The sequence below is a fragment of the Dama dama genome, chromosome 11 (assembly GCF_033118175.1).
Source record: "Dama dama isolate Ldn47 chromosome 11, ASM3311817v1, whole genome shotgun sequence".
Taxonomy (NCBI): domain Eukaryota; kingdom Metazoa; phylum Chordata; class Mammalia; order Artiodactyla; family Cervidae; genus Dama; species Dama dama.
Genome location: NC_083691.1, coordinates 34,895,885 through 34,910,927, shown reverse-complemented (window position 1 = coordinate 34,910,927; position 15,043 = coordinate 34,895,885). Strand labels below are relative to the sequence as shown.

The following is a 15,043-nucleotide window of genomic DNA, read 5'->3' as shown; positions in this document are numbered from 1 at the left end:
CCTTAAGCTTGGGGCTCCTCTCCTATACTACTGGGTGTACAGGGGTCGCCTGGCCCTCCTCCCTATCTTATTCTCTGGGAACTGGTGCCCAGGAAACAAACAGAAGAAAATGTTGCCACTCTAGCTACCACTGTTGATGAGAGCACTGAGGTTCTCTGTCTCTGACCCAGGAGGCTACCATCTTCTGCCAGCATCAATGGAACCATGGTCATCCATCTTGCAAATAAGGTAAAATCTCAGATCTTTCAGAGATCCTGACAGAAGACTACAAACTTTTTTTTAAAAAATCAGTGTTCTCAGTAACCTTTCCTACAAATCCTGCAATGCCACCATGTGTCAACACAGCATATTGCTATTTAAAAATACAAATGTTTTATTCAACTGGCTTCTACTTGAAATTACAATCACCAAAAATACAAAAGAAAGATTATCTTCACATTTGGAAACGCAGTATTAAGTTTAGATTGGAATGAATATATAAATACACAAACATGCATCTTTAAGGTCCCAGGGTGCACAAAACCTTTTTCATCTCCCTTTGAACCTCTTTGTTTGCTTTTCTAAGCCATTCTGTTAAAAGCTATATGCAATGAACTCATTATCCACTCATTTTAAATAATGTGCTTAGCACAAATCTAATCCTAAAATGTTTTCTCTGTTATTTAGCACACTTGGCAATCAGTGAGAGTGAAACTGGAGAGTAACAACTGATTTTTAACTTTAGACAATGTAAAACACAATTGGCAGGAAAAATGCATAAGAAATAATCAACCTGCGTGAAAACAGTCTGCATCTGAATCAACATTTTGCATTTTCTGTGCCAGAACGACCATCCATAGGAACTATTAATCAAGAATTCTACATTTTATTTACATGTAAATTCTAAAACCTTTGTATTCTAAAGAATTCAAGTTGAGCAAAGACTATACAGGTGAGTTACCTGGAGCAAAGTTTGTTGTCCCAAAGAACTTAATGGTACCAATTCTCTGGCCTGCCACCAACACCCTGTCTCCAATTCGGAGGTCTCCTTCGCAGCGCCCGCTATTTGCTACAGATGCTGCTGAGGAATTCAAACCTGTGTGGGGATTGGTTGGGGAAGGGCGTGGGACAGGAAGAGAGAGAAAAAACAAAGGGACACTCAAAAACCACATTAGCCAAAAAATTACTATGTATTCTAACCAGTCTAGTTAGTTGGTCTCAATATATGCTGCTTTCTTCCTTACACACCGCATCTGCAGTTGTGTTTCTCACATGTGAAGGAAAGCTACTCGAATGAAATTTGAAGGGTTTCCTGAGACGATCATTGCTCTGGGAACTTACACAGTGAAGTTATTTTGACTTCCTGGGAGCACTCTCTACAAGAACAGAGGTCAGCACACCCTTTGTGTAAAGGGCTATATAGTAAACACTTCAGGCTTTGCAAGCCACGCTACCCTGTCACAGCTGTTCTACTTTGCTGTTGTAGCTCAAAAGCAGACAGAGACAAAATGAGCACAATGTGTTCCAGCAAAACTTTATTTACAAAAGCAGGTGGTAGGTTGGATTTGGCCCATGGGCGGCAGTCCACCAATCTCTATTCTAGTAAAATGGTAGAATCATAATAGTTCAGTGGGACTTGGTGTAAATGATACATACACAAATGTAATTTAAAAGTGGAACTGCTCTAAGGTTCCAATGACCCCCAAACTGATTTCCTTATTAGAAACAAAAGCACACACCACCTCGCCTCAGACCTTGATTCAAACCTAAACCCTGAAGTGCCCACTCCTGAACATCAGACGTTCTAGAGCAACACTGTCTAGAAAGCTGCTCAATTATAACAGAGGACAGGTGGGCCTCTGAGGCTTCTCCCAGCAGTTCAAAAAACAGACTGGAATGGCTGTCATCTGAGAAGGGCTGGGGAACCCTCTGTGAGGGTACTGGATACAGGGAAAGTCAGGCTGTGAACAGGGAGAAACTAAAAACATGGCAACAACCGAAGAACACAAACCCGGGAAGAAGGAAGGTCTAGGAAGAAGGAAGGTCTAAAAAGTCCTAGGCCCTCAAAATAACTAACATTTCCGAAGCACTTCACAGTTTACAAAGTGCTTATCATGAGAATTATAATCATAGACAAGATACAAACTCGGGAATTAATGAAGACATGGTGTTCACAGCGAGTAGGTGGCACACCTGCCTTAAAACCCAGACCCTGTGACCAGAAATCCTCAGGTTTCTGTCTGCAGACAATGGATCGAGACAATGAGTTCAACGTGGGACACAGTGGGGCTGAGTTCACAGACTTCCTCCCCAACCTCCCCATCCCCCAACCCCTTCTTTCTGCTCCTCTTTCTCTTTAATATTTTGTCCTTAACTTCCAATAATGTCCACTCTCTGCAGTCCACACCTCCCCAAATGCAAATCAGTCAATCTAGAGAAAAATTTAAGGGAATATTTCCGGGTTTGGAATATGGACTTTCTCTCACATGTGACCCATTCTCTCTCCCTCCCTTTTTTTTTTTTTTTCATTTACTTATATTAGTTGAAGGCTAATCACTTTACAATATTGTAGTGGGTTTTGTCATACATTGACATGAATCAGCCATGGATTTACATGTATTCCCCATCCTGAACCCCACTCCCACCTCCCTACCCGTCCCATCCCTCTGGGTCATCCCAGTGCACCAGCCCTGAGCACTTGTCTCATGTATCAAACCTGGACTGGCGATCTGTTTCACAATTGATAATATACATGTTTCAATTCCCTCCCTTTTTAAAAGGACCTCTTTCTTACTCTAACTGATAATTCTCTTCATCTCTATTATTTAAACTTATAAACCCCTCAAATTTATAAAAAGAAAAAAATGTTAAATAAGAAGGCACACTAGAACTACTTTATATAAAGGGTAAAAAAGACAATTCCATACCCATACATAGATTTTAAAATCAAGTCACTGTCAAAGGCCTAAATTCCAAATGAAGAAGGCCTTAAAATGCGATTAAAATGAGGACAAACAGGATTGCTACATCACTGCATTGTCTCACCTCTGTTCCTCTCAGCATTAACGAGAAACTGGTTTCAGGGGAAGGGGAATCTATTCAGAAAATAGATATTCAAGCAAAATTTCCAGGTTTTCCACTTTCGGAGAACTTTTACATTTATTACATCAGTGTTACTATCAAGGATGTTTTTTTTGTTTTTTTCCCCGATACAATAAAGTATCTTTAAGAAAATCCTGTCCTGAACATTTTTCATGATAAAATACTGATTCAGCACTAGTATTAAAAGTATTAGAAAAAGGATCCAGTAATTACTATGAAACTTATTAAAAACAAATTATGCTAAAATGACCTGATTTCCTTTCTATGTAGGCAAATAAAAGAAAGTGAAAGTCACTCAGTCGTGTCCGACTCTTTGCAACCCCAATTCCATACAGTACATGGACTTCTCCTCGCCAGAATACTGGAGTGGATAGCCTTTCCCTTCTCCAGGGGATCTTCCCAACCCAGGGATTGAACCAGGTCTCCCGCATAGCAGGCAAATTCTTTACCAGTTGAGCTAACAGGGAAGCCCATAGGCAAATAAGTGAACTGCAATCAGTATTCATGTGTCGATTCTAACAAGAAAAAGTGTTTTCTATATCCTTACACATAACTGAAGAAATGTGGATTGAATGGGATCATGCAGGCTTCATATCGAGCTAAACAGGTTATCATTGTCAACCTCTCCTACACAGTTTTAAACGATGCCTTTAAAAATAGAGAAATCATGCTTTTTTAAATAAGAAGATAACTCTAAAGTGTGTGAAAAGCTACAAGCAAGATGTAAAAAACAAAACTCAGAGGGATAAAAATTCTACCGTTAAATTAAATGAAAATAAATGTAAAGTCCTACGTCAAGCCATAAAATGAAGAAACTTAGCTTTCGGCTCTATTTGAGCCAATGATAATGATACAGTGTGGTCACCAAAACTGCATGAGCAGACTCAGGCTGGACTTGTACTAAGAGGCAGAGCTTCAGCTCTCTACCAGCTAGCTGGGAGGGTCCTAAGGACCCTACAGCACAAGGAAGAGCTGAAGGTACTTGAGACAGAGGCAGAGACATAGACATAGCCGAGAAGCATCAGACAGACCTGTGGGTGCAGCCCAGGTGTGCACTTAGAAACTGCCATCATGCACCAATACCTGACCTCCCTAAGCCTCAGTTTCCTCATTCATAAAGTGAAGGTGGTCATGATATTTCATTCATTTTGAGAATTAAGTGAAATAAGATATGCAAAATACCTTTAATAGATATGAAATAATAATGCATACTGACATGTTAATTATTAATATTAGATTTAGATTAGAAAAGAGATAAGAAAGAGAAGAGATCATACAGTTTCCAAGTATCTGAGGATCTGTCATAAAGTTCTAATAGGAACCTTACAGAGGCTGGAGTCCTTAGACAACAAAGAGAAGAAGTATATCCAGACAAGGAAAAATGGCAGGAGCATGAGGAGAAAGGCAGAGAGATCCAGAGTGTGCTGAGAGAGGAGAGGGGTGAGGGCTGGGAGACAGACAGGAAAGGGGCAAGTAGCTCAATCTGACTGAAGTAAAGGGTTCCTTCTACACATTTAAAAAGAGCAAATCTACTTACAAACAAACCAAGATAAAAAACACCAAGAAAGCCTGGTTGAAAAAGCCATAGATACCAGCACTGGCTCTAGATGAGAGAGAAGGGCTTTTGTTCATTGTCTTCTTGTTATTGCCACGTGCATTCAGGTTCTTGGAGAGGCTCTGTTTGTGCTCCAAAGAAGATATAGAGGAGGAGCTGCTGATGGATCCAATCAGGGGAACTAAAACAATGGTAAAGGAAAGGAATACGTCAAAGGGTGGAAAACAAGCAGTGAACCAATTAGATGCTTTTCCGGGTAAATCCTCTGAAACTCTCCATTCAGCTTCTTCCATTGTAGATTATCTTAGTGTTGAATTAAATGCCTAATTTCATCAAAATACATTGTAGTTAATACACACAAGATTTTAGAGCCCAAGCAATTTTAAGGATCCAAAGGATCCACACCATATGATGACATCTTATATAGAAAAGTGTTGTCGTGTAATCAATTTAGACCAATTATCTATTCTAACCACCACTGTCTCTCACCTCTCACTTTAGATGAATTAGTAGAATCACAACTTAGTTATATAAAAAACACAACTAATGTATTTTTAAGGTAACAAAAGTTTAATATTAAAATGTTCTGAGTTAACCTGAAGGTAAGAAGGAATACTTTTGAATGTTCTATTCATGCTCTAGTCACCCAGTGATTTGACAGCTAAAGACAACTTAATTTTTTATCTATTTCAAGTTTATTGAGTAATAATTGACAAATATAATTGTATATAAAGTGTACAATATTATGATTAAAAGACATAGTGGAATGATTAACAAGATCAAGATAACACATTCACATCCATCACCTCACATAGTTCATTTTTTGTGTGTGTGAGTGGTGACAATGCTTAACATCTACTCTCAGCAGCTTTCAAGTATAAATTGTAAAGGTAACTTTAAATAATTCTATCAAGCCATCTACACTATGTAATTTCACTTTATTCTCTGCATCTAGTCCTATAATTCACTACATGTATGTAAGAATCACAACACAGGAATTTATACAAAAAATACATATGTGTGTGTGTGCACTTTATTATGAGCTGTTTAGGGGATTTTCAAGTATAAATTTTTACTATACCAAGTCTTCCCTTACAAACTTTAAAATTTAGCCTCATATAAGCTATATCACTATATTGTTTTAAAGTTCCATCAGTACATTAAACTTTAAGAAGTTATAAATTATATTACCATCTTTCTCTGCTCCAGTTTTCAACTCTTCACCAGGAGGCAATGAGAGTGTTGATTCTGAAGCACTGTCTTTTTTTGATGTCATTAACCCTAGAACACAGAAACAAAACACATTCAGCAAGAAAGAATTTTAATGTTAAACATAAATATGGATTCGCTTTTAAAAGTACAGACAATCCTCACTGAAATATTCTCTACTTCTGCAAACACACTGGATAATAAATTCATAGACATCAGGGGCCAGTATTTTATTAAGGGGAAAGAAAAGAATGTATTCCTAGCCCATCTGAAAACCCCAATCAATTTCCCCAAATGTCACTAAACTATCTTTTAAACTTATTTTAAAATCCACTTAGGAATTCTATATAATATAAAGCATTTAAAACACAACTATCTAGCCATCTGATACTTAGTACACTCCTTAGTGCTTGCACAATGCTAGCAGGTAAAAAAAACTTAACATGCCTATGACAGTTGCACACTTATTAAGACCTGCACACAACTCATGATTTCATTGGTGCGCAGGCAAATTCATCGGGGCAGACTGCCTATTCAGATAGTGGATTTGTGGTAAAAAAAAATTTTTGCAAACCATTATAGAAGCTTTTCATTTAAGTGGAAGTCAGATATTAAGAATCCCTGTACTCTCTGTCACTGGTATTCTGAAAATGACTACCTGACTCTCACTACACTCAACTCCCACCAAAAAAAAAAAAACAAAGCAGTTTAAAAAAGAACAAGGTCATGAATAATAATCTACTTTATTAAGACTTCTGTTTTAATTCTACAGAACCCAACCATTTAAATAAGAAACCTAATGAATGACATCCAGTTTTGAATTCCATCTAGAATTCATTTCAATTCTACTTGCTCACAAAGAATTTTGGGTGGAGAACTGAGCTTGGCACTCTGAGCATCACAAACAGAGCAAGCCATAGTCTCAGTCCTAAAGAAAGACCTTTTCAATTTGGCATGGCAGAAAGACATGAATAATCAAAATACAAGGACATGTTTGATACAAGCCCTAGCATTGAGGGAGGAGACAATAATCATTGCTGTAAAGATGAGTTAACACCTCATCAAGAACATCACATTCCAATATGCGTCTTGAGAGATAGGTCGGATTTCTTGCAGAGAATACTGGAGGTATGGTAAGAAAGAACTAGGGTAGGCATTATGGATAGACAAAGAGAAAATAAACTTAAAGACAGACAGGGTCAGAGAAGATTGAGTGGATTGGCTGGAATGAAGTGGACTTTGGGGGAACACAGAAGTAAACCCGATGGATGGGTCACATTACAATCTTAGAGGGTGACAGAGGGCACTTAGAGGGCGCTCTTCAGTAAGGAACAAACCTCTGATGGGCTGTGGAAAGGAGGGCTGGAGTGACCACTCACAGGTGGATAACATCAACCAGACAGCAAAGTCTAAGAGGAACCAAAAGGAGGAGAGACAGGAAGCAGAGGCCGGGAGTGAGGGCCAGAACTACAACTGCAGACCCCAGATGGATGGGTTGGGAAGACAGACTTTGTGAAGGCAACCCACAGAGTAAATTTCTTATTTTCAGTTGTACTTGTTAGTCCTAAAAGAGCCATTTGAGTCTTTCCTTTTATTTGAATTGTTAGAGATAACTGGAGATTCACATGCAGTTGTGAAAAAACAATATTGGATAATGTCTCACACACTTTGCCCAGTTTCCCCCAAAGGTGACATTTTACAAAACTATAGCATAAAATCACAACCAGGATACTGACATTGCTACAATCCATCAAGCTCAGTGCTACTTGTGTTCCTGTGTGTGCTCATGTGTGTGCGTGCACATGCATTATTTGGTTCTTCCTTATATCTTCATGTCTCTGCTGAAATCTTCTATTTGTCTCAAGAGGGTTCACCCTTAATTCTTAGAGGGTTATAATATATTCTTTGAAATATTTACCTGATAATTGTATCATCTCAGGGTTGGCATCTTTGATTGCCTTTTTCCTTTAGAGCTGCCGAGATTTTCCCAGTTTTTCATATTTAGAACAACTTTTCATTGTATCCTATACACTATAAACATTATTCTATGGGACTCTGGGTCTTGTTTAAAATTCAATGGAGAATGTGGATTGTTTTGTTCTGCTCTGTTTTCGCTGGCACTGGACAGTCAGCAGGCAGTTAGGTTCAGGCTGGAAATTCCTATCCACCTTCTGTGACTGTGGTTCCAATGTCAATTTGGTTCCCAAAGCCTCTTTGAGATCTGGCTTGTGTGTTGTGCCACCCAGCAATCAGCCTGAGATCTGGGTGGAGGTCTGTGCAGACTGAAGCCTGTGGTCAGAAGCATGTACACACAGCTTGGCAGTAAGTGCCCCCATTCTGAGAGCACTTTCTTGAGCTCCCTCCTCACATGGTCTCCAGAAGCATGCTCCTCCCAATATTCTGGATAGAATGCCGAGGTTTTCATTGCTGTGCTCTGTCATACAATCTCTTGAGAGCCAAGCAGTGAGAAAAAAGAAGAAAAACTAATGGGGACTCCATCCACGTTCGCAGGACCACAGTTTCTCTAGCCAAAAACAAGGGTTCCCTCCCTTGGGGGTTTTAGGTGCCTGGCCATCCCCTGCTGCTACTACAACATACAGCACTTCTTAGGGACTAGGGTGTGAAAGAACCAAAGAGATTTTTTAAAAAGCAATTGAAAAGGAAAACAGGGATTTCCTCCACTTTGTCTAGTTGGAGATTCCTTTTCCTGCTCCTCAGACCAGAAACAGAGGGCTCCTCTTCAAGCTTTCCCTCCATACCTGCTGTGTACTTCTGCACTTCACATTAAAAGGATACCATTTACAGAGCATCAAAAAGTACAGAGTACCTAAGAATACACCTAACAAAACAAGTGCAAAATATACAGAAAATCATAAAATTTTACTGAGATATTTTTTAAGGATCCAATTAAATAAAGTGATATCCCAAGCTTATAATTGAAAGACTAAATATCATAAATGTCATTTCTTAAATTGATTTTAGGCTTAAATGCAATGCCAATTAAAATTTCAACAGATAATTTTTCATTTTTTGACACTAAAAATAACATTAACATAATTTGTTAATTCATTTGTCTAGAAGGTAATTTTCTGTCGAGCAAAATAACTCTTGATTTTGGGACAAGCACTTTTTTGAGATATAATTCTAGTTTGTAGTTGCAAACTAATATTCTCTCACCCTGGGGATACATTTATCATCTTTATTTTTCTTATTTTTTTAACTGAAGTATAGCTACATAAATAATATATTAGCTTCAGGTGTACAACACTTGTATATATGACATTATGAATCAGTTGCCACAAGAAGTCTAGTTACCATCTGTCACCAGAGAGTTGTAACAGCATCATTGTTCTTATGCTATGCGTGACTTATTTTTTAACTACAACTTTGTGCCTCTTAATTCCCTTTTTCCCAGCGCCCCACCCCTCTCCCAACAGATTTTTCTTTAAAGAAACTTAACAGCTTATTCTGTTAAGCAAGAGAGTTCCAGAAAAACATCTATTTCTGCTTTATTGACTATGCCAAAGCCTTTGACTATGTGGATCACAACAAACTGTGGAAAATTCTGAAAGAGATGGGAATACCAGACCACCTGACCTGCCTCTTGAGAAACCTGTATGTAGGTCAGGAAGCAACAGTTAGAACTGGACATGGAACAACAGACTGGTTCCAAATAGGAAAAGGAGTATGTCAAGGCTGTATATTGTCACAGTGCTTATTTAACGTCTATGCAGAGTACATCATGAGAAACGCTGGGCTGGATGAAGCACAAGCTGGAATTAAAATTGCCAGGAGAAATATCAATAACCTCAGATATGCAGATGACACCACCCTTATGGCAGAAAGTGAAGAAGAACTAAAGAGCCTATTGATGAAAGTGAAAGAGGAGAGTGAAAAAGCTGGCTTCAAGTTCAACATTCAGAAAACTAAGATCATGGCATCTGGTCCCATCACTTCATGGCAAATAGATGAGGAAATAGGGGAAACAGTGGAAACAGTGGCTGACTTTATTTTTTGGGGCTCCAAAATCACTGCATATGGTGACTGCAGCAACGAAATTAAAAGATGCTTACTCCTTGGAAGAAAAGCTATGATCAACCTAGACAGCATTTTAAAAAGTAGAGACATTACTTTGCCAACAAAGGTCCGTCTAGTCAAGGCTATGGTTTATTCAGTAGTCATGTATGGATGTGAGAGTTGGACTATAAGAAAAGCTGAGTGCCTAAGAATTGATGCTTTTGAACTGTGGTGTTGGAGAAGACTTTTGAGAGACCCTTGGACTGCAAGGAGATCCAACCAGTCCATCCTAAAGGAGATCAGTTCTGAGTGTTCATTGGAAGGACTGATGTTGAAGCTGAAGCTCCAATACTTTGGCCACCAGATATGAAGACCTGACTCATTTGAAAAGACCCTGATGCTGGGAAAGATTGAAGGCGGGAGGAGAAGGGGACAACAGAGGATGCGATTGTTGGATGCCATCACTGACTCAATGGGTATGAGTTTGAGTAAACTCTGGTAGTTGGTGATGGACAGGGAGGCCCGGTGTGCTATAGTCCATGGGGTCACAAAGAGTCAGACACAACTGAGTGACTGAACTGAACTGAACAGCTTATTCTAAAGTTTATATGGAAGTTTGATTTATAAAAAAGGCCAAACAGGTAGGACACTGTTCAAGAAAAAAGAGAGGAGGCTTTCCTCTAATGGAAATCAAGATTTAAAAAAAAAAAAAAAAAAAAAACCTATGGTAATCATGAAATGCAGTACTGACATGGGAATATTCAAATAAGTCAATGGAACAGAGTAGAAAGGGCAACCCAATTCCTGGACACACTCCTTTATTCATGCTAGAAAGCCCTCCTGCTTCAGCTATTGATGGGTTAGCAAGTATGTATTAAGCACCTATTTTGTGCTATGTGCCACAGTAAATGAAAAGTGAAAGTGAAGTTGCTCAGTCATGTCCAACTCTTTGCTAACCCATGGACTATAGACTACCAGGCTCCTCCCTCCATCCATGGGATTTTCCAGGCAAGAGTACTGGAGTGGGTTGCCATTTCCTTCTCCAGGGGATCTTCACAATCCAGGGATTGAATCTGGGTCTCCCACATTGTAAGCAGACACTATACCATCTGAGTCACCAGGGAAGCCACAGTGAATGTGGCTCTCACAGTCCATTTAAAGTTTAAGATTTTGCCAACAGAATAAAAGATCTGCATGGATAAGGCAATCAGAGGACAAAACCCAAGGTAACAAATAGCAACTGGGTAGTGTGGATAAGAAGGAAGAGATCAAAGAGACCTGGGTCATCAGAGGGTCCTCACGGAGAAACAGGATGTGAGTAAGGAGGTACACAAAGACACGGACCTCAGGGAGAAGTCAAACGTTGCAGAGAAACAGCTTGGGACAAGTATGAAGGGAAGAGTGAGAACAATATATACAAAAGACAGTGAGACATGACCAACCACAGCTCAACTGCAAAACAGTAAGACCCTCCATCAGTGAAAGGTCTCTGATAGCCAGTTTCAAGAGTCATGACTTCCTCTGATTAAAAAGAAAAAACTCAGTAGGGACTCCCTGGTGGTCCAGGGGTTAGGACTTTGCCCTCCCTGGTTGAGGAGCTAAGATCACTCATACCTCCCAGCCAAAAAACCAAAACATAAAACAGTAGCAATACTGTAACAAATTCAATAAAGACTTTTTAAAAAATGGTCCACATTAAAAAAAAAATCTTTAAAAAGTCACTAAAATTCTTGAATAGGTGAGAAACATAAAGCTAACTGTGTTACATAAATATTTATCAGAGGTATAAAGTCTAGCTTTGAGGTTAGATAAAAGTATGACGATAGATGGGGGGGGAAGGAAGGAAGATATCTGAAATACTCTTGTTAGGAATTAAAATCATAAACCAAGTATTTTGCAGGCAATAAATTCAGGTTTCACAGGTAGCTAAACAAAAAGTCTGACGCAATATAAGGTATTCCATGGATTAAAATTAAAACAAGATATCTAACATTCCGGTTTGACCTACCAGTATTTACTTTTGATGTTACATGAGCTACATCAATTTTCTGGGACCTGATGAGAGGTCCAGCTTTTGTAGAAGGAGTGTGTGCTATATTCTTCCTTCGATCTTTTGCTTTACTTATCTTTGAAAGAGGTGCAAAAATGCCTAAGAGAGAAGGCAGAATTTTAATATTAAACAATTGAAAGCATTTCAAATAAAGGGACAAGTACAACCATTCAGTAGCAAAAAATCTTTAAATTCTTTTTGAGTGTCTACTAGGTGTCCTTGTAGTGAGAGAGAGAGAAAAAAAGTAAGAATCAGTATCTGCCCTCAGAGAGGTTACAATCTAGTTGTCAAGACTAACAACATACACAGTAATTCAAGAAGCACATAGCATAATCAGGCACTATGTGAAACTAAGGAAAAAGAGGAATGAGTAGAAGTAATAATTATACTTTTATACATTATAATTACTTCTAAATACCAGCAAATAATAATGTACTACATAAGCAGCGGTCCCCAACCTCTTTGGCAACTAGGGATCAGTTTTGTGGAAGATAATTTTCCCATGGACTGGGATGGGAGGGATGGTTTCAGGATGATTCAAGTACATTACATTTACTGTGCACTTTATTTCTATTTTTATTATATCAGCTCCACCTCACATCAGCAGGCATTAGATCCTAGAGATTGGGGACCCCTGCTATATAGTATAAAAACTATTCTTCCATGTCACTTTATCTATAGCTCCTTAGGTCATATTTTTTCCCATATTATGATTTTTTATGTCCATGTTTTATCTCCTTTCCAGACTTTAAAGATAAAATTCAAGATTACTCATCTCTGCATTCCCCCAATGTACCTAATTATAGTGCCTGACACATAGTAGGGATATAAAATACTTTTGAATACAAAATATAATCTTCCCCAAAGGCTTATCCCTCAACATCTGAAAATCAGAAACAATAGAGAGAGAGACAGCCTCTCTGCTGCAGCTAAAAGTATAAAATTCCATTAAAAAAGAAGTTTATCTGGGCATAAATTCCAGTATATATAAACAGGCAGACATTAGAAACAGTGAATATGAACTGCGAATACCAAGATTATTTGGCTAAGACATTTAAGAAGAAAAAATAAAGTCATAATATGTATACTATACATTTCCATTCAGTGTTTACACCTAAACTAACAAAGACACATTATGACCAAAATGTAATACATTAAAACAACTTGTTTTAAAATAGGTTTTTAAGGACAACAAAAAGTGAGTGCTCTATTTATAGCTAACAAGTGCAGACTATATTGCTTTTCTGCTAATCTTAACATTCTTTCCTCCCTTGGATTCTACAGTACTTCCTTCTGATCTTCCCAGATCTTTTGACTTCTCCACAATGTTTTTTCTCTTCTGTCTCCCGACTAGCAGATTTTTCTTTGACCTTCTATTCTTTTCTCTAAATTATTTTCCTTGCCAAATACACATACATTCTCAAGTCAAGGGTTTGAAGAAATAAATTATTTTATACTGTGGGATGTACATTTGTAAAATCTTACTGGAAGACAAGAATTCTGCCCTAATTTATTTTATGATACTAACTATAAGGAAATACTTATATTTAAGAGGTGTGAATAGGGTTACACTTGTATATTATAAGGATAAGATAGATTTTAAGAATCAAAGCAATTTCTAGTTTTCTACTATGACCCAATCACACTTTTGGAAATTATAAGGAAATAATCCAAACTGGAGGAAAAGACTGTCTACCTGAATATGCCAACATTGCAATATTATAAGTAAGAGAAAATAATTATTTGGCAATAGAAGGAATGAATCAACTATATTTATGAACTATTACATCACCATTAACAACTAGAATAAAGATTACATAGAAATATAGAAAAATATGAAAAGCAAATTCAAGAAAACAAAAATTGAACTGTAAGTTTGACTGCATTATGATTATATATGTGAGAAGTTATATGTGTGGATATAGGAAGGACTGAAAAAAAATCAAAAACCAAAACACATTTATGAGTGCAGACTATGAATTATTTTTCAAATTTGTGTGTGTCTCTAAAGTCACAATAACATTGTTCAATGAATGAACTATATAGTTCTCATCCTCTTTGCTTTTTTTAATTAACTAAATCATTTGAGAGAAGCAAAACTAAATTTAAAGCAATGATTGGATACAAAGTCCAAAGTGTGCCCCATATACGTGCTAACCTTCCTGTTTAGAATCTCATGCTAATCAAAACAGTGATGGGATTCTCCTTACATCCTGACATATAATTATAAGGCTTAACTAAAAATAAACATCTAAGGAAGAATTATTTTAAAACAGAAGAGTAATTAATTTCTAGGTAAACATAACCCATTTTGTTTACCCACAATTCCTCCTAAAACTCCACTACAATTTTAATAAGAAACAAAACATAAACACTAAAGAAAAAATAAAATTAAAAAAAGAGAGAAAAAACACTAAAGCTTCCAAAGAAGTTTCCAAAAATAGGGAAAAGGAAAAAGCAGAAGAAAGACTCTGAAACTTGTAAATAGCAACATGCAATCTCAAGATAAGAGCTGGCAAAGCACTGCCCAAGAACCAGGTCCTCCCTGCCGCCTACTTCGTAATGCTCTGTTGGAACACAGCCACACCCATTTGCTTACATATTGTTTATGCCTGCTTATTCACTACAATAGGAGAGCTGAAGAGTTGCAACAAGAGACCATATGGCCCATCAGTTCAGTTCAGATCAGTCGTGTCAAACTCTTTGTGGCCCCAAGGACTGCAGCACACCAGGCCTCCCTGTCCATCACCAACTCCTGGAGCTTGCTCAAACTCATGTCCATTGAGTCAGTGATGCCATCCAACCATCTCATCCTCTCTCGTCCCCTTCTCCTCCTACCCTCAATCTTTCCCAGCATCAGGGGCTTTTCAAATGAGTCAGTTCTTTGCCTCAGGTGGCCAAAGTATTGGAGCTTCAGCTTCAACATCAATCCTTCCAATGAATATTCAGGACTGATTTCCTTTAGGATGGACTGGTTGGATCTCCTTACAGTCCAAGGGACTCTCAAGAGTCTTCTCCAACACCACAGTTCAAAAGAACCAATTCTTCGGTGCTCAGTTTTCTTTATAGTCCAACTCTCACATCCATACATGAGTACTGGAAAAACCAGTTTTCTTTATAGTCCAACTCTC

The 15,043-nt window shown here is 38.0% G+C and overlaps 1 protein-coding gene across 2 annotated transcripts in view; it reads right to left on the bottom strand.

Annotated features, from left to right (window-relative positions):
- CLIP4 (CAP-Gly domain containing linker protein family member 4) overlaps positions 1 to 15,043 on the bottom strand; it is a 63,510-nt gene that overhangs the window by 25,106 nt on the left and 23,361 nt on the right. For both annotated transcript variants that reach the window (XM_061155089.1, XM_061155088.1), the window contains exons 9-12: positions 11,871 to 12,011; positions 5,828 to 5,917; positions 4,674 to 4,817; positions 941 to 1,075 (exon numbers count right to left, since the gene is read on the bottom strand). In XM_061155089.1, the coding sequence (XP_061011072.1) occupies positions 941 to 1,075; positions 4,674 to 4,817; positions 5,828 to 5,917; positions 11,871 to 12,011 (510 nt within the window). The remainder of the gene's footprint in view (positions 1 to 940; positions 1,076 to 4,673; positions 4,818 to 5,827; positions 5,918 to 11,870; positions 12,012 to 15,043) is intronic.